The sequence below is a fragment of the Opisthorchis viverrini genome, assembly GCF_000715545.1.
Source record: "Opisthorchis viverrini unplaced genomic scaffold opera_v5_43, whole genome shotgun sequence".
Taxonomy (NCBI): Eukaryota; Metazoa; Platyhelminthes; class Trematoda; order Opisthorchiida; family Opisthorchiidae; genus Opisthorchis; species Opisthorchis viverrini.
Window position 1 is genome coordinate 1,732,573 of NW_008751699.1, and position 21,226 is coordinate 1,753,798.

General features: G+C 40.4%; 1 protein-coding gene across 1 annotated transcript in view; it reads left to right on the forward strand.

The window, feature by feature from the left end:
• The window catches only part of T265_03165 (hypothetical protein), a gene marked incomplete at both ends in the record, with an annotated part of 82,199 nt that overhangs the window by 50,112 nt on the left and 10,861 nt on the right, over positions 1–21,226 (forward strand). The window contains 2 exons of the mRNA XM_009167578.1: positions 14,829–14,885; positions 18,688–18,747. Of these exons, the coding sequence (XP_009165842.1) occupies positions 14,829–14,885; positions 18,688–18,747 (117 nt within the window). The remainder of the gene's footprint in view (positions 1–14,828; positions 14,886–18,687; positions 18,748–21,226) is intronic.

Here is a 21,226-nt window from a genome sequence, read left to right on the forward strand (position 1 = left end):
ACAAACGTTTCGATCAAGATAAATTCAACAGATCTGAGAAGTTGGAACCCGTGGAAAGATGTAAATTTGATAACCAGAGGCTTCTTTCAATACAAGCACGAGATTTCATCAAATGAACTATTTTCTTGGGTGAACGGGCATTTGTCGATCTCCTTCTTATAATGTAAAGAAGAAAGAAATCATCCTCTGCTCCACACTACTTTATTGCATGTTCTGTTGTTTTACTTTATGTCACACGGCGATGTGTAGCGGGTTTTGAACTCAAAAATGTATCTTTCAAAACTCTAGTCAGTATCAGTCTAAACAGGTTGTAGAATGCTTCATATTAGTCCCTCCAGAAATATGGCAAATTAATCTGAAAAGTGCTGTGGACCTTAATTATGAGACAGCCGTAGAGTCACGTTCCCTCTACCAATCCAATGAATAAGCTGTGGTATTTGTCAAAATGTTACGAAGCTACCAGACAAGATGATAGCAAAGAACCTGAAACTCTGAATCACGCGCGGAACAGTTTGTTCTCATTGTCACATGAAGAGAGCTTCGTTTAACTTCTAGACTTGTATTGAACACTGAACAGTCATCTGTCTGAACGTGAATAAAACATAATGAAGCACAGTTTTCCGCTTTTATCGTTTCTGAAGGAAACTCATATCATCTAGCCTGCCTAAGCCTATGATGTTCATTTATCTGAGCTGAACTACTTTCCTGCAGCAAAGAGGGTAGGACTCAAGAATCTCGGTTATCTCAGTTAAACATGCAAATCTTCAATAGTCATCCCTGTGTGTCGCCTACGGAAAACCTCAAGCAGACAAATTTCGTCGGAAATTTCAGGTTCCAAAATTTTAGTTTAGTCGCGTTTTGTGAACAAACGCGATTTAGCGAGCAATTCTGGAGGTCGAAATGTTGTAGTCGCACTCTCTAGCATTTGTGGTCAGATGTCTAGGAATGGCTGTTTTCCAGGTTTCTGAGAAATTGTAACAAGTAGGAGCTTGCCCACTAGACGTCAGGCTTCAAGATAAACTGTATCCCCTATAAATTCTTTTCCTCAGATATTTTATACCTTCAAGGCGTCAAGCTGTCGAATCCATTCACGTGTAAAACGATTAATAAACTTAAATAGAATGAACTACTTTGTGTGCAGTGTACGATACATCTCCGGATAATGACGTAGTGAGCTTAGCTCCACAAACTTACGCCACTTTAAAAGTCTTTTTGATTAGCTAGTGTACCTTAGCTCCAGGTCATCCACCTCAACGTATTTCAAACTGACGAAACGCTGCTGGTTTTCGTACTTCAAACAACGGCCTTCATTATCACGCTAAGGCCGGAATGGTGATTGGATTATAAGATGTGAGAATTGCGTCAGCAAGTTCGCAATGACTGTGTAAGCGCGCAAAAAACATAACAATATTTGACGAGATTTCAGTTTGTCGCTTTAAGATGTATCGATCAGCACTTTCTTAGCTGCAATCATGAGGCTTCGCTTACTGATCTTAGGGCTAAAATATGTATCATCAGCACAAGAATATTGTTTTTAGGCATAGCAAAAGAGCTTGCGTACTCGGAGAAATCTGTTTCTCGGACACAACGCACCCGTCTGTTTGATACATTCTACCTGTAGATCCAAGAGTACGTATTGGACGACTACTAATTAATGACAACTGGAGAGGAGAACGCGTGATTTATACTTTTACAAGACAAAAAACTTTGTCGCTGTCTGAGAATTAACAAAGGTAATCAGCTGCAGGCCAACCCATAGGCTGCTTTATTGCTTTTCACTGATTGCCTGATAAAACGGAAACATTAAATACTGATCTTGTAAAGGACTGAGGTTGGTGAATTCTAAAAAGAAAACGGAAAACCTGGTCCGCTCACACCTTTACTGCCGTTTGGAGAGCTTACAAGGCAATGATTGCGCCGGGTAAGAAAACTCGAACAATTTTGTGAAGAGCAGTTTAGACCTGTTTCTAGCCAGAATGAAAGCTAGGCCGGCACTTTGCTCAAAGTGAGTAATACTGTAACCCCCCTTACAAAGAGACTATTCAGAATAAATGAAGTGCGTCAAAATGCGAGATTCTTCTTTGGGGGGTATCAAGACAGCACAAGATCACTGGCTTTACAGTGTGGAATTTTGCGTTTACCCTTATGTGTGGTCTACTTACTCGCAAAGATTCTATGACCACTGTAAAGCCAAATTAGTATATGTGCTTTTACGTCGGGACTGCTAACACTTCTGTTGCTTCCTTGCACTGTTTCTGCAAAAAAGTTTATTTTGGCTTTCCAAGCCATTACCGGATCGGGCGGATTCAAACTATACAAGTTCCTTGTGAAGAGACATTGGACCTTCCTTCTGCCAGCCGGTTTTTAGTGCTCATGGTTGTATTCTGTCAAGTAGTAATCATGCGAGTCTGCCAACGAAAAGCATCCCCAATCCTGATTCTATTTCACTGCTTCGCTTGTAAACCTATTATTAAGGCTATGCGCAAACAAACGCACATTCAAAATAAGGTCTTGTTTGGGGAGACCTGACTGGATCTTTGTTGAATTTCTTGTGTTTTTCTTCGGATGCCCCATTTTTATCCGGAGCAATATTCGTGATAACGCAGTGTTTCCCGTGGGAAGGTCAATCAAACTTTATGAACGGTTTGCTACCACCTTAAAGCTCAATGAATACAACTAGTCATTGAAATTTCACCATGCCCGCTCCGCGAGTAAAATCCAGACTCGAAAAAATACCGATGCACATTCATTTGCGAACTGAACCGGTGTTAACAAGTAACCAGAGTAAATCTCAGTCGATTTTTCATGAGGTCTATTGTGTTCATCATTTGGTACGATGATATTTTGTCTGACTGCTTTTACACAGATTAACCTTTTTCGTGACAGTTGCATCACGAACGGTGAATGTTTTATCTACAACTGGAACATCTGGGAAAGCCTGATGAACCTGAAACTTTGAAATTCTTAAAAAGGAGCTAGCTTTGACGCTGTTGAACATAGCTGTATGCTTTAAACCAGCCGGCTTAGGAACCCAGCTAATGATGAGCAAAGTAGGTGCGTCACCTCTTTCGTCTCAAAGCGCTAGCTGATTAAGTTCTCAAGAACCACTGGCACAGCCACATATCCTCTCTGTGGTATTGTTCGTTCATGCAATGGTAGATATGGTAAAAAAAATAACAAGACCCCGTCTCGCAGGAACCATATACATTTCGCCCCTACAGTACTGTGGTTAGGCTAATGATAGATTGCCTTGGTTTTCCGTGTTTTATTTTAATGCAATTTAATGTGCCATAGTGTAGTGTACTGCACTACAATCCTGTTTTGTGAAAGAGGCTAAAAGGCATTACTGAGAGCACTGAAAATTCCGGAGTTCAAATTACATGAGCATTAGAAACGGGTCCCCTTAACTACAGGGGATAGGGAGAGTTATTTAGTAGAAAAAGCCAAATGAACAGTTACAGACTGTTGGACAGGGGATCAGAATTATTGTTTACAAGACTGAACATCTATCTTCTCCTTGAACGCGTCTTCCTGAACTTTTCTCAATATTTATTGACTGCTGCTCAAATGCAAGCAAAAGCTATAAAGCGACTCCACGAATTCCGCAACAGATCTCATTTTTCAAGAGACGCGAGGCGGATTTACAAGAAAAATACTACTTGCGTGCTCCCATTAGTAGTATTCACCGTTACCCATGTATACGGACCAGTTAGCGCTAGGTGCTGATTCTAATACATTTTATGAGATAAACAGTAGGATACCCGATCACTCTTCGAATATGTTAAGGGATCTAGCACCTTGGTCGTTCCCACATGTTGGACTGCTTGGGGCTAATAATTCAGTATGCTGCTGGCTTTGAAATTATCCGCCTCAATCCGTCATCCAAACTTACATTCTAGGGAAGTTACCATAAGAAAATGCATTGAAAAGCCTCACTTTGGATTGCCTAAACTTGTGAGATACCGCCAGCATATTTTGACGCGAAGGAAATGGGGAGGCGGATGCTAAACCGATTCTTTTAATGGGCATTGTTGGCCTTGATTTTCCAATATCGAAATGCGGACGAAAAGATTCGTTTCATCATTATGTCTGCCATCCTGACGCAGGCATACGTTCTTCAAGAACAGCCAGTTTACAACTCCAGAACGCATATTTATGGGATGTTTAACCTTCAGAATATGGCCCTCTTCCTGTCGGCCAGATTTGTCAATTAAAATCCGAACAGAAACGACCTCAATACATAAACGAGGTGGTTGGGTAGGTACCACCAAGATGAGCAACTCCAAATGTAATTGGGCGACAGAATTTATCTAGAAAATTGAATACAAAGAATAAAAAAACAGTTGGGACTGAGATGTGTCATCTACAGGATATCATGCCCCTGGCACTATCAAAACCAAGATCGATGCTGACAGACGCCGGTTAGACCGTAAAAGAGGAGATTTGGTCAGTCGTGCGCAATAGTTTGCTCTTAATGATGGGTTGGATGTGTTAACGTAAAAGGCTTGAACAGGTAGTCATTTGCTGATGAGCAATCAGTGAGCTGACCGGAGGACAGAATGGTTGTCAAAACTCATTTTCTGCGGCCTCTGTCTTAATAGTGTCCGTTTCTCATACTGGATGTTTCAGAGAAGAGCACCCAAAGCGTTCCAGTCCATTTTGTCAGAGCGTGCGCCGAAACACTTGGCGAACAATTCACATTTGCACACAATCACTCGCAACGGTTCTTGTTCACTTGGAGCGCCTAAATTATTTAGATCGTATATATGCCATAGTTTGTGTGTTGTCTGGAAATGCATCTCCTCACTCAGAAATGAAGTATACTTGTGGCAATAACAGTCTTTCGTGCATTGTTGATAAAACAACGTTAAAAAGCAGGTCCCATGGTGTGTATTACGTCCCTTACTAATAGCAACACGAATATAAAGTAATGCAGTTTTTCTGACGAATCTTTGGCAGCCTTACAGTGCTGCTTGAAACAACCGAGATGGAATGTACGAATCATCTGTCAGAACGAAGCTGTTTCATTTTCGCCTGAAATTCGGAGTGCGGAAACTGCACTAGGTACACAACATAACTAAAGTGCTAGCTATATTTTCGCTCGTTTTGGAATTTCTTGGTAAATTTAGGTACTCAGTGAATAAGACTGTAAAAGTGTAAAAGATATTAAGTTACCTGATTACTGGGAGATTATCGGTTTAATCTTTGTACTTCACTCAATTAACAGGATAAAAAGATGTGTTACACAGGGAGGGAACGACAGTGTCTCGGAAATTCATGTCATACAGTAGTCACCGATGAAAATGGATTAAATTACATACTGCTCTACAAGAGGCTAGACCCACAAAAATTACCTTAATTGAGCTATTCACTTCGGACATCGCAGTATTCCAGTCCTCCCATCCATGTAGCAGTCGTCGTTTCCGATTACCATGCAGTTACGTTCTGCAAGCAGGTTGATACACAAGCGAAATTGTAATATACAATTTGACTAAAGCAAACATTTCCCCCGTTTATTCTACTTTTTGTACCGAACAATATTTGCATTGGTAAAAACAGTCATTCGAGCCTCTCACCAAATCGAATACGCACTCTTCTGTTAGCATGCGACATCAGTTTGGCGAATATTATTCAAGAAAGTTACATGTACTTGATCTTACAAAAACGAATCATGTGGATTACGACACCCCACAGACTTTAAAACTGATGCTCCCCAGAAGACAGAAAGGGCTCGCTACCACCGACTGTGATAGAGCACATACATACAATGGCTGTGATATAATAGGTAAATAAAAAATTATACAAGCCCATGGGCGGTTTTTTAGAAGCAAACGAACATAAATCGCAAGTAATGGCCTGAAAGTTGTAGCAGGTCAACAAGTAGATGGCTACTGAAAACAAAAGCTTTCGCCTGATGATTTCTTATCTATCATGCAAAAAGATATTAGGAAACCAACACTTAAAGTCAGCTAACACAGGACGTTTCATGACTAAGACTATATACAGGCCTGAAAAGCATTTATAGTGCAAACGGTCAACTAGTCACCGAGTCACAAAACGAATAAGCACAAGTGGCCGGCGCCAGTTTGTTATACAATGAATATGAAGTGTCCACTGTCACGAGAACAGGGTGGTTATGAGCGATCGGAAATCACATGAACTACCGAGGTTATGTGCAGGCCAGCGAGTATAGCTGGTTATCACTGACATACCAATACGTTCAAATAAATACGTACTTCAGAAATTTCATTCTTTAATGTACCTCACTTTTCGCCTGAGGAGAATGCGATCTGCCGTAGGCGGTGCTGTTGAACAAGGCTAGTCGACTAACTGCCCGGGTGATGAGGTCTAAACTCAAAATCAAAGTGTTCTTTTGAAAATTTGATACATCTAACTAGACTAACCTCGAAAATTTTGCAATGTAGACAGAACAATGCTACTGAGTCTACGCATTTAGTTTCAAAATGAAACAATGGAAATAATGGACCCAATATTCTGATATTCCTCAGCAAGAACAACGCCGCTGGTGGTGTTTCGAAGAATTATCATCACTGTTATAAACAGTGGTATGTCAGAAAATATAAATCGATTTTCTGGATCCAATTCCAACTAAAGTTGAATTTTTTATGTGCAGCGTGTGTAGTAGACAACCATAAACGGAAGAATCAGACGGAGCTTTTTTAACAACCAGTGCACATTGAAGTTACGTAAGATTGATGAAACATCTAGAACTAAGCCGTCTGACAAGCTGCGAAGGGAATCAAGCAGATTCTGGGTTGAATCCAACAATAATTATTGTGTTCGCATCTACTGTATTGTCACCAGAGGACGTCTTACGATATGCAACAGCCCCGACAGGACAGATACATAAACGTTATATACTTGTAATTGCAGATGACGTGGATGGCCACTATCAAGTCCAGGGAAAAAAAACAAAGATGCGAGATCAGTGATGAGTTCGTCTACTCTTTTGTACCAAGCCATTTCGTTATGGCCACTGTATGTTTCCAACTCCAGACGCCACTTTCAGAATCGAAAACATCCAGACTTAATTGCAGTACATCGGCAGTAGATGGTTTTGATCGTATGATGGAGGTGAAATGAGGACTTGCATGGGTTCACTTTATATACTTCTACGGGACTACAAAACCCCCGCTTTGATTTCTTTGACGCATCCTGCTTGCAAAAAGCAGTCTCAAATCAACATATTAAAGTGTACTTCAAGGCATCTAACAACCAAACGCACGCACCATTCTGCAAAAGGAATTATTGTTAGTGGATAGTGAGTGGCCCATATCCAAAGTATCAACTCAAAAAGAATTCAAGATCGAAATTCGCTGGTTCTTCCTCTTCCGGGGTGGAAGGTTTCAGATTGATGTACAATCATGTTGTATCCCAAGGGACAAGTCGCTTCTGCTATTAGGAACAAAACTACACAAAGTTTACCCAACTAGACTGAACTCCAGTGTAAAATTACAACCTAATCTGACAAATATTTTGGGACAAGTCTGCTGTACCTCGCGTTTTTGTAAACATCAGACCACACAAAACCAAAAGCACACGTCTACGTATTCCACGAAGTGAGTGGGCCAAATGAGAAGAACTGAGCAAAAGCAGGGTATCCTTACGATCTTATGGACCCTCTTGTACTTCCCACCCTCAGAAAAAATAAAGTAAAATATATTGCAACCGGTTTATTCGCTTCCTGCTAACACAGCGGAAGTGGCTGGCCTTTTCTAAAGCCGAAAAAAGGCGGGAAATTGCATATTAACAAGTCAGCACTAGATCCGATGTGTATCGCCCCTATGACAATTAAAAGTTGTCAAAAATTTCAGTAGCACGTGATTAACAGAGGTACCCATCGAAAAACTGATACCTTTATATCACCACGTGGATGAAATAAATATAATTCAAAATATACATAGATGGTGAATTGAAACAGCCAATAATATTCCCATCACTCTTCCTGCTCGATTATTCTAATCATTTAAGTTCGTGACAGCATTCTGTATTCGTATGAGACCAAGTTTGTTTCTATCCGGTGGTATCAATAACGTTGGTAAGCAGAAGATAGACTGACGCTGTTTGATGGACAACATCCTCTGTCTTAATAGTGAAAGCAAAAGTCTTGTTTCAACACAAAGACGCTCTCCAATTTTTTTGCAGTCACTCCACAAATCTCACAACATAATCAAGCAAGGTTTTCTACCAAAAGCTACTTTAGCACAGTCTTTCAAGCATGAATATTGCGGAGTTCTAAGAATTCAGCGCAGCCCATTTTGAATTTTCAGAAGTAGAGCTGAAGTTTAGATGGCAAATGGGGAGATAAGGTCGCTTCATTGGTATGCCCTATAAAAAGGAGTCATTTTTGAAAGTGTAACCTATCGGTGGGTTGAAGTGATGAGGATACCGCACACGTTTTGCTGAGAGACAGTGAGCAGCTTATTAGGCAGATCAAAAAAATGCAAAACTTTAATAAAATTCACAAAATTGGCTAATACGCATTTGGATATTTGCGAAGGGCCTGCTTTTTCCTGTTTGAAATAACATTTATCAATCTCCCACAGGCAAAATCTTTAAACACTACTGCAAACGATGTACTAATCTCCGAAATACTCCTTGCAAAAAATAAAATGCAGCAAACTCTAAAAAATGCCTTCCGCAGAAGCGTAGATAAAAGTCTGTTGAAGTTCACACAAAACTGCCGCGTAGCTTCCCTGGCTAAGGGATATTTATTGCGACAATCTTGCATACTTCATCCTCTAATTCCGTCCCCCATTGCATGTTGTTTTGCTGAAACGCCGGTCCGTGCCTGGTTATTCGATGAATAATAACCAACCGTCTTCACAGTGTGTGCGTGGACTACGCCGTTCATTTGTTGAAAAAGCGCTGTTCCAATTATCCAGAAATTAGTAAATCGGATACTACACGAGGCACTGAGAAATGACAAGGTGATAATCATTTTTTTGACTTGTGACTTGTACTTTTGAAGTTTGGTGGTCAGTTAGGGTAGGTTGCGCAATGGAGTTTCATTGGAGTTTACTTATTTCAACACATTAGTTGACCTACTTTTCGCAATAAAATCAACTTTAAAATGCAAAATTCCCACCGATTATTAGGGATAGCTTACGATTTAAAAATCTCGTCCTTTGAGTCTTGGAATGGCAACATTTGGTAACGGCTAGGCTAAGACTGAAAACGTTTCAAACCTGTGCAGCATAATCTACAAGAACGACTCGATTTTCCAGTCAGACAACGGAACACGCTATTCCGCTCGCTTTTTAGCGCGCGCCGTCATCGGACAAAATACAATCGCCTTCTGCAAATAGGTTGATTGAAACACGACGATTATTGTTTAAAATGAACGAAGGAAACGCTTTCCCTTATTTGTTTTGCTTTGCATTGCACACGATATTTGCCCCATCGAAAGCAATCACCAAGGTTTTAGACAGAAAGGAAATACAGCCGTCTAGTGGCATGCAGTAGCAGTGTGCGTTTCGCACAGAGCACGTGAAGCCATTCTGTACAAAAGAGAATATGATCAGAAATGAGTCGCATGTCGTCAAGCATTTCTCACAAAGTTGGAAATATTCCGCGCAACGAAATTAACCTAAAAACCTAGCTGCAAGCTTTGTACATTCTAAAATGAATAGCTTTGCTGCTGCGAGATCTTCGCAGTTTGCAGAACAAACGTGATATTTGTTGATCGGTTAGTTAGGTGAACAATTCGAGTTTTGAAATAAAAGAGCAGTGTGCTTGTGATTCTCACCGGAATGAGTAAACTGCTTTTTAGCCGGCTTGCTTGCCTCTTCAAAATAGCGGTTCTCTACCAGAACAGTGAGGACAAGTTAAGATCAAAGACAATGCGGTTACTGGAAGCGGGACGTTACTTAAGTCGCCTGACAAACAAACATTTCCAAGTACTATAACTTGCTGCGTTCGAATCAAGCAGTGTACGTTGCGATCAGGAGACTAAACTTACTGCCAGCTGAAGTGTAGTTTTGTTACTTTCCCCTTTACCAAGCAATGCTGGTCTGAATGGGCTACCTTGAATGAGTTGTTTAGGATTACCGGTTTGGTGAAAAAAGTGACCACTAATGGGTCACACCAATTAATGTGGAACAGAACAGTCTTGTCTTAGCCTTTCAAATTAGAACATCTAAATTTTGTTTGTTTTAATTGTCGCCTCTAAACCAGATTTGAGGTGTTCCAGCCGTTGGTCATTATGGATAACACAGTTCTCTGTAGTTTTGTATTTTAGCTAATTATTCTTTAGTTTTACACTGCATTTGTCCTTTTGCTGAAATGATTATGTTGTAGATGTGAGTTTCCAAAACAACGCGGGCACATGTTTTCAATGACAGTCTGAATGCTTTGTGTTAAGTGGACCTCTTGTGACCATCATGTCACTTCATTTCAACTGAATATAAAGAAGAATTTGTGATAAATTAGTTCCGCAATATTCTTCTTTCTCATCGTTATTGAATTGGTGATAATCCTTTTTTAACCTTCGTTTAGTCATTTTCAAATGTTTATTTACTGAGGCGGCTTGCACACTGGACTCAACACCTGCGCCTTTTTCTTTTCGACGCTTCCATTAACCGAAAAAGTGATTTAAAATTCGTATTCGTTGCAGAACTTCTGTAGCAAATTCCTCTAGCAAATGCCAACGCTTCAAGTAGCTTCGCAGTTTCAGATAACTCATGTCCATTAGCAACTTTGTTTTTGAAGGTTTCTATTAACGTATTGTAAAGTTACTAAAAACGACTCCAGATGAAGTGTGATTCCGAAGATTGTCCACGATTTGTAGCAGACAAACATTGTAACGCCTATTCACAGTTCAGCCGATCTCTTCTACCTTTAACTAGGTAAGACATACTTACCGCATGCGCTTGCATCAGAGGTAAACTACTTCCCTCCAAGATACCCATCTATCGTAGGTCTGCGATCCCACCGTGACTCGGTCTCTAGATAATCCCTGCACAGTCTAGTTTGTAACGCCTCGTTTGATGGGTACTTCATGCGAATCTCTCAACTTACTGGCAAGTATCTTATCACGCATGTGTGATTCTGGTTGCGAACAAATACACTGAAACTTCATCTTTGGGTGCATGAATTTTCACCTAATGAGAATGAACCTGACCCATTTTAAATCGGCCAAAGTGGAATGGGCTGCATATACGGCGGTGGTTTCTGTTTTAAAGGAGCAAGTGCCCACGAAAATCCCTGCACCAGTTTCTCACAACCTATTTTTTGAACTGACGTCTTCCTGTCTTACCCCCAACCCTTGAAATAGGGTTATGAAGTAGTGTGTTCGAATACTGACCAATTTATAACCATAGTGTGAACAGATACCTGTGAGTTTGATGGCAAGCACTGGATGCAATTTTTGCCCAGTAAAGGAAAACAAAGGTTCTGGCCATTAAGTCACTTCGTATGACGATCGCTTTAAAAAAGAATGTCTCTTGGAAACAAGGAGTTTTTGGTGGCGTTATTTATCAAGGGATGTATAGAAATATTTTAAGCTAGACGTTATTTTATGGTATATGGTATGGGGTGAAAATGCAAACGATGAGTGTCAAGCAGTCCACCATTATACTTTTTCTACTTCTATATACTTGTTCTTGGTGAGAAAAACACAAGATCTTACAGTTCTCAAATAAATCTATCTGAATGCTCAGAGGAAAACACTTTGATATCGTGAAGTTTGACTCGAATGAAATCATGTTCAGAAACCTTAGTCCAAAGCCGGTTGAAGGCCTGGAAACGTTCAGTTTAATGATATACTTCCGTATTATCTTAGTTATTAACTGAACATTACACGGCAAATGCAAGAACCAATCTACCTTTTGATGGTAGGACTTGAGACCTCAGATCTGATGTGCTTAGTCTGCTTCCACTGTCAGCTAGCTGCAGCACGTCTGTAACGAAGTGATGCGTAAATGACACCAATCCGATTTGTTGGAGCTACATTTGCCCAAACACTGTCTGCCCAAAGAAGCTTTTTTTCACTTCCGAACGGCGAAAGGCCCACAGGAACGTGAAATAAACAAGGCTATCGTCAAACTGGATAATGTGGAATCTTCTTGACTTCTAAGATGGGGCCCATGTAGTCCAGCTTGCAGCTAGTTTGAAGGCCTGCAAGATGTAAAATAAACAATTGGCCATAGTGACGCAAATGATGTCATTTCCTAGTCGCATTTCTCACTCAAAAATCACCCTAAGTTTCCGCTGAACTTATTTTAGGTGACGTCCGTTAAGGACGATAGGATGGTCCTGTTGAGGATGTTTTGTATCGGCAAGATCCTCAGATGTATATACTTTGATATAATCCAAACATGTAGACACCTTATTCACAATCGCTATCCTTAAAGACGTAGGACGTCTTAGCAAAAATTCCTTTCAAAATTGTTCTTCTCAGATTTTACTAAGACTTTCCTCTCTCATGATCGTATGGCAGTAAAGCACCGGTATATGCTACTGGTGTATTTCTGTCACTGATGACGTTGATGATAAAACTGAATGTATACTAACAAATAACAAGCTACTTAACTAACTACGAAAGTCATGTTCTGTAGACTACATCAGTTTGTAGGACACTTATGAAGATGTTTGTATAAGATAGCTGTTCTCCAGGGTTAAGGCCATGCCTATCAGGAACCAAGAACAAACTTATTGAGAAAATTTTTCGAAAATCAATAGGTTCCCTTGAACCTCACCTCAAAATAGAATTAAAAAGTGTAACGTTTAAAAATAGATGCTTTTAAATAGATATCTTGCAAAGGCCTCAAGATTTTGTAAAACTAAGTGTGAGAAGCAATGTGCCAAAAATATTTTGGCGCAAAATTAGAACAAAATAATTCAGAGCAATTTTATTTCCACAGTGTTTAATTAACATTCTTAATACTAAATATTCTTATGTTCGCTTGTCATGTCATCTTCCATCTAAATAATCGGGCCTGAAAATCCACTGACAAATTCTTTTGAACCGCAAATTCAAAAGACATTGAACTGAAAGTCTTCGACGATAGTTTCAAAAAAAAGACCAAAGTTGGGCTTGGAACTCAGAACACTACTGACCAAACATGCGAGTAGCACTGCCCCCGTATCTGACGGGTAATTTATTGTGCACTAGTACACTGCCTTGCAGTGTTCGTTTATTATTGCGTCACGGTCTATGAATATCCGGCAAGGTTCGAGAAACGCTTGAACATGTTCAGTTTTTAATGACTATGAGTATGTGAGACGTTTAATTTCCTCTCTAATGACGTGCGGCTGCTCAGTTCATTTTTGCTGATGAATGACTTCGCAGCTAAGGGCTTTCTTCATTTCACTGGGTGAATGTTGAGCAATTTAGCTGTTGGTCATAGATCGGGAAACATTTTGCAACTTAATATGAAATTTTGTCATACCGGCAAAACCAATCTTTGCTAAAAAGGCACGGTAGCTGATTCCTCATTATTTAAGGTCACCAGTTGCATTGGCTAACTCACTCAGACAAAATGTAGCGCAGTTTATCTCAGTCGACCAATTCTGCCCAAACACACCTGGTATCGGTTGGTTCCTCAGTCATTCAGATAAAAAAAGAGACGTGATTTGTTGATTGGTCCACTGAAGTTTGCTCCTGCGCACGTTTTTATCCTGTACCTAGTTAACCTGGTTCCATCTTGATTGCCTCCTTGAAAACACGTTAATTAATGTCGGCATATATAACAAAGGCGAACATAGATCTTTTTTCGGGACCCAGAGGAAACACGTTATGTTTACATTCGTTATCTTTCTAACGTATGTCAGCACCAAAAATCCAAAAATATTTCAATGTGTACAGAATCTGAGCAATTCTGCGTATTTCACGTCACTACAATACAAAAATGTTTGCTTTCACGAGAAATGATATGGATCCAGACGCAAAATTTGATGACACGCTACAGCAAACCGTAAACTAGGTTAAAACCGAGATTGTTGGTTGTCGAGTAGTCTGAAACCAACCGCCGTCACCTTGCATTTAGGCATTGAAGCCAAAGATTTTTTGTTTGGGATCCTTATTGTCCCTGCGTGGGTTTAGGCATCTTGAAAGTATCTCATCCCACATAAAACCATGAACTTTGCAGAATATGGCGTTTAAGCATCGGTAATGTTGCTGGTCTATCATTGCCAATGATGACTTAAGGTAGGAAGATGATGTGTTGCGACGCAGAGGAACAGAACGCGTACTTTTGAATACTGCGTACGTTTGCCAATAGCTTCCCACTTGCTTTAGATTATTCGTAAGCAGCGGACTACCAAGGTCATTGGACAGCCAAAATTTCGGACTACGCAGCCAGCGCTGAAAAACGTTCTCGTAAATTCCGGTCGCTATTGTATCATTTTACTATTTGTATTATTGCCGTCATGTTCTAAACTTATTACCGCCTTCTGCACATTACAACTATTGCTTGTGTGGCATGACTTACTTTCTTGAGTCACGCTGGTCATCTTCGTCTATCCTGTCTCACGCACTTCATTCCACTGTATTACACACTCAGTTGATGGGCACCGCTCTTGGCCCATCAAGGTACACACAGGGAACACACAATGCCTATAGTATTCCGCTTAGTACGTATATCATACTTTCTCATGCACCCAGTGGCTTATTTTGTTTGTGGTTTTATGTACAACAAGGAAATGTTAGACTTGTATTCACGTTGTAGATTTTCCCAAAAGATTGATCACTTAGCAAGTTTGGTGTGTAATCATTCCGGAATACGTCCCTGATAAAAAATGTGGATTCAACCTGCATGAAGTAGACAAGCCTGGTGGATCAAATAAAGTCTTTTATCTTTGTACAGGTGTACAAGCTTTTCGGACTCACAATGCACACATGGTTGGGAAAGTTGTATTACGCGGTAAGGTGTCAGCAAAGTTGATGGTGCAGGACTGATGGCGGTCTATTGCCGTGAGAGTGGAAGATTTATAGTTCATCGCAGTAAGCTACATCACCGCTAGGCTAGAAAATTAGACGGAACAGGAGAGAAAAACTCTGGGCCAATAACGAATTATGTCTGGAAAGAGTATAAGTTAATCGGTGCACCAAACGGAGAAACGTAATAATACGTCCTTTACAAATGGACCTTGGAAAAAATCCAACCGAACTTGTGAAAAACCATGAATCTACCTTGGTTGGACGCTAAGCCAACTACAGATAGAAACTATCTACATCTATATACAATGCAGTAACCATCCGCTCGACTTTTAAGACGTAGTAGACGACAATTGGTGGATTGTTATTGGTTATTGGCATTTTTCGTAGTGGGAATTGAACGCATGGATATAGCAATATACCGCACCTGAAAGGAGCGATATTCAATAAGTGAAAATGATTTCAGCCAATATAATGTGGAAGAGAAACCCGAAGACTAAAATGGGGCACTTGTTGGGGGATTACAAGAGAACTGAACTCACTCTTCCACGGGCAAAAATATCTACACAGATGAATTTAATCTCTCCTATGGATGGAGATTTGTGTACTATTGATATAATCTGTCAGTTAATAAAACCGGTTCCATTTCTTTGGGGAAATTCGTCGTTTATTTCTTTTGCCAATTCGTGAACCACAATTATCACCTTCACAATATTCTTTAACAGTTAGACCATCCTTTTCCACCCAGAACATGATTGTTTATCACTAGCAAAAAACATCCGTTCAGCTTCGATGCTTTTATGGAAATCACCAAGGGAATTCGTCCAACTCAAAACCTACGCTTGTAAAAAAGCTAGCTTGATAATCAAATTTGTAGTCATCATTTGATGTTCTTCTTTTCTCCGTGTGCAAATTTTAGCGCCTTATTTTCTGTCTGTTTCTGGAGCTTAATTTTTTCACGAATATGCATTGAAAGCAATAATGTAAACCCGACATACCCAATTGAATTTGCGACGAAATTTACACCCAGAACATTCCAGATACGAAGGAATAGTACACTGTTTCACATTCCAGATGTGATCTCACATGTCTGGATTTCTTGTCGTTACATTTACAATTTCAGTTCCAAGAAGAAATGTTCACTTGCGGTCCGTGTAAATTTCACGATGCATAAATGGGATATTGAGAGGACCGTGAAAAAATATACACAACCCACTGATTATTAGACGTTATTTCTTACTAGATAATTATATTGCGTTGTTCAAGCCGGAGCCTCCCACTATATATGTATATATATATATAACATTTCGGTTATTTAAAAAGGATTTAGCTTTATTTTTTGTCTGTTCGCGATCTCTTAGTCATAAGCAATGGCCTGCTGACATCTGGACCAAATCATTTGATCACGGAATTTGATAGCGCAAAAGGATGATGAAACTTCCTCTTAGCTTTTTTATACATCCATTTATCGTCGGCAGCAAAATTTACTACCCAGCGTCGGGTCTAAAATATTTGTGAAGCAAGACTTTCTGGAAAGAATGTTGCCAGGTTACCCCCTTAGCTTGAATTCTATGTGGCCGTTAGTCTTGGCATGGTGCAGTTGAATTTCAGTTTTGTGCCGCAGGTAGACTTCGGGGTTATATGTGCTTCCAATGGTCTACCCTACTTAGTCATGCCAGTTCACCAAACTCTAATAAACGGTCCAGTTTTCTTGAATAATAAAAAAATCCCGATGCTGCAATCACTAACGAACAATTTGAAGCAGTCAACTGTTTCTTGCTCGAATTGGTGGATACTCTACCTAATCACCAGTGAATAACTTGGTAATCCTTAAATACGTAATTCACTACTCATAAGGTTTCTAAAAATTCTTCGACAGCCCGCAACCGGTTTTGCCCCTCTTGGGACGAAGGCGCAGCCCCCGAGTTTTTGTCAACCTTATGTTCTACTTTAATCCGAATTGCACGAAATTAGTGAACTATACTCATTCGCAAACAAATTTGGATTTGCGAGAGACTCACCTGGAACCCAGATGAATCTTTCGTTTGTGATGTTTCCAGGCAACTAAATGTGCTGCAGCAGATCAAATTTGTTTGCAAATGATCGTCTTCAGTACTTTTTAAACTTTTCACGATACACATGAAGGGACCCTAAAAACCTAAGTTTGTATACTTGGGTTTTTCATAAGTATGATATGCGGCGAAAACGATTAGTCCTTCGAAAGCAATTGACCACTCTTTTTGTCTTCAGTGGCACCCCTTAAGCGGGAGTGATCAAATTTGACGGCTTGACTTTCAAGCTCAAAACTCACGCTCATATTAGCAATCCAGTTGATTTCTAGCCTTTCGCAATCAACAAGACATACCCTTAGGATTGTAGACATAAAATACGAACCTCCGGTGACCAAATCCCGCCACATTTGCCTGATCAGACTTAGCCAGAAATGTCTCCTTAGGACCTATCACACCTACTCCATAAATTAGGCCACAAAATAAAACCTGTAACACCCAAAAACAGTTAGTAGCAAAGTAGTATTTATGATTCCTACTCTAAATATGGAGCTATATTGCACAGCTAATGCAGCTGTCAAATCCTGGTTTTCCGTGCGCTCGTCGGAACCGCCCTCGAACACGCTAAAGCCTTCTCTAAATAGTCAGGGACCTACGATTTTTTCTCGTTTCTGTCAATCACCGTGGAACCACACCCTCAACAACGTTCTTGTGTCATTCACGTTTACTGACAGGGTTGCTGCTCTGGTGCTTGCCAAATCACACAGTCAGTTGAAAATTAGATATCTGCTTGTCAGCTTGGAGATAGCATCAATCCGCACCAAATCCATAGCGCGCTGATTCAAATTTTGTACGCAACTTCAATCTGTCCATACACCATGCCGGGTCTCTAGCCCTGATACCATCAACGCCATACTTCGCGGAATTACAATATAATTATTTGTGGTGACCGGCACCAGAATCATGTTCCGTTAGGGCAGATTTTTCCTCCCACATCATTCAGCATATATTGTTTTCCTCGTAAATACGTCCTCACGATCGACACCGTCCCATATCCCATCTTTCTCATTGTCGTATTCTGGTGTCATCAATGCGAAACCATTATAGACTTACCGCATGTGAGCTTGCTGCTAAAAATAGCCATTTACAACCACAGTCCACAAACACCACCCACGCAAATGAAAACTGTAACAATAATCCTGTACTCTTATTAAGCCCTTTCGTTGTCCCTTTGTACAAATTTCTGCTCCATCAAACTTAGTGGCAATGCTTTATGTAAAAAAAACCATGAAACCACACAGTCAGTAGATCATTTACATACACCAGGATGGCGACCAATTCGATGGCCTCATAAGTCCTGAGTGTCATGGCGAAAGTCATCAACTTGGTGAGCCAGGCATATGAGCAAGCCTTCAATAACGGCAACTACGATAACCCACACACCAGTTGCTATTCACCCTTCACGTAACCACTAAAGTGATATATATATATATATATATATATATATATATCATGAAACTGCAATGACCTGTACCCACATTGGCTTCATAGGTCAACACTTAATTACATTTACATAAAGGAAACTACTCACAAGGTTGCTGAAAACTCTGACAGCCCACGACCGGTTTCGCCGTTCTTGGGGTTCATCGGGTAGGTGCAGTCCCCGAGTTTCCGTCACTTACGTTCTACTGTTGTCGAGAAATACACTCATTTGTAAGTCAATTTGGTTTTCACGAGAGGCTCAACTAAATCTCTCGTTTATGTTTTTTTCGGTTTCAGGTTAATCAGTTGCTACGTTCTCTATATTACAGTGCTTCTCCGTTACCTACCCTCATTTATGTTAGTGTTGGCAATTGGATTTTGAGAGTCATATCCGGCATATCAACACCCTTTAGGACCTTATCACCCGACATCTATAGTACACAAACTTGACCTGATGGTTACGCCGGAAGATACACTCTCATTTTTCCTTTTCCCATCGTTTGCTGTAATGTACCTACCGTTTTCATAGACTTGTAACTTTAAGGTGGCCACACACGTATGGTGTGCAGCAAGTTTACGCCATCCACGCACTTCAGACACGTGTTCATTTGACTGGCAGTTCTCTTGCCGGGTATTTAACAAGAAAGATAAATCTCCATAACAAACTGACGTTTGCGAAATTTTACCACATTCAAAATCCAACTGTATCAACGTCTGGATGTGAAAATTGCAGTCACTCATGGTTTCCACTTACACTTCATCTAAATAAAGCACAGCTAGAACGTAATGATGCTCCGCTAAATTGCATTTTCTCTGACGGCAGAGCTAACGAGCTTAACGCGGTACCCTGAACACTTCCTTCTCTTGTTCAAAAAACATATTTCGAACCACGAAACATCTATCGATTGACGCTCACGCCATCTTCTTTTCTATTTCTCGGCAACTTTCTATCATATTAATCAAACTCAAATCGCACCGTTATCTCACAATTCAAACTTAAGATCGTACTAAGTGAAAAATCTTCCTCTCAGCTTGACACTGAACGCTGATTGTTTTTGCTTTCACTTCAGACTTTAGTTAAAAATATTCTTGTCTTCGGTATGGTTTAACATTCGCTACAAGCAACATTTATCATCTTTTGCCCATACATCCAATCTGATAACTCTGATATGAATTCCAACTCACACTGATCCCTAACACTGATCAGTTCTCTCAGTATGTTTGAGTAATTTGCGAACTAAAATACATATTGGTACGATGCTCTCCTATATATCAAGTGGAAGCTCGCCTTAGGTACTAAACGTTTATGCTGAAACCGAATTGCTGTGAGAAAGAATGTGAGAAACTGGTTGTTATGTGACCGGTTGCGACGACTTGCGAATCAACTCTGCCCAGTGAGCGAACATTACTCAACCACGAACGCATAACGTAACCGACACAAGACACAAATCTACAATGCCACGACCAACAAGAATAATTGATATTCGCGCACGAATCCAAATGACGATTTGTATGCGGACTTGAGCGACGTCAACGAATACAAAAGTTTCCTATATTTGCGTGCCTTTTTGTAGAAGAATAGACTGACACGTACCATATGGCGGGTTTTCTGCATCTAACCTACGCCATACTGTGGAAAACAAGAAGACAAAATAGGTGGAAACTGAAATCTTGCTACTTACCGCATGTTGCAAGCAAACTCAATCAGTCAAGGAATTGGTCAACACGTAGACAACGGTCTAACCTGCCCAACTGTTTGACTCTAGCGAGTCAATCACAAGGCTGCTAGGCCGCTCGTAACTAAACCGTGTGCTCTTCACCTACCATCCGGGAGGCTGCAGATTTGAAACGCCATGGGGATTTGGGGGATGTGCAGTGCTGATGATTCTCAGAAGAATGAAGCAGCATTTCAGCATGGAGTAAATTCTCTTTTCTGAAACGGCCCCGTTGGTATTGTTTGAGCACTCCGGAAAATCTCTCTTGTTCTTAAAAGCAGTGCATTTTGTGGTCAGTGCAGCCGCGTAATTATGGAGGAAATCCTTGGTTCCCGTTACGCGTATTACAGCGAGTAGTTTTTCTGCACCCGCATGAAATGTGACAGCAAATAAAGCACAATGTGGCTGAACTCATTGATTTTATTCAGCATCCCAACTCAGGGATAATCTACTGAGAGCAAAAAACACCCAGCTTATCCAGTGTCCGAACTTCACCAGTCAGAATCCATAATCCAAATGTGACATTTCGACAACTGATGTCACACATAGTTCAGGTCAAATCTACAACCAACGACAGAATAAACCCCTTCAATGAGAAGCCGACGGTGAGATGACCTAATTTGTTGTGGTAACTTACAACACTAATCCCTTAAAGTGATGCCGTTTGCCAGATCTTTGCAAAGGATCTTAACTGCTCTAAGGAGTTGCCTTTGGGATTAACCAAACAATTTAAAGAACCAAAACCCCATATTAACCTTGTTTCCACTAGGTTTTACTTCTGGAATTTTGTGAGATCATTTCACCAAAAGCGTATCTGCAGTGCGGGGCACCTTTCGAGCTGATTTTATGTAATTTTGAGACTAGATACAAGAACCTAGTCCCATCCATTCACGTACGGCGTCAGTTCTCAACATGAAAGTTGACTTTCCTGAAGTTTCTATCAAATTTGAAAGTGAAGTCTGTCGTTTCAGGAAATAAATTCAGTAAGCGCTTCAAGATAAAGCTTGGCGTTGATAACTGACAGAACCTAACCGACACATTAAATGCAAGTGTGTAAACAACCCTCAAAATGGTTTACCTTTTGGCCATTAAAGTAGCTGTATCTGTCAAGTTGCTCTGAC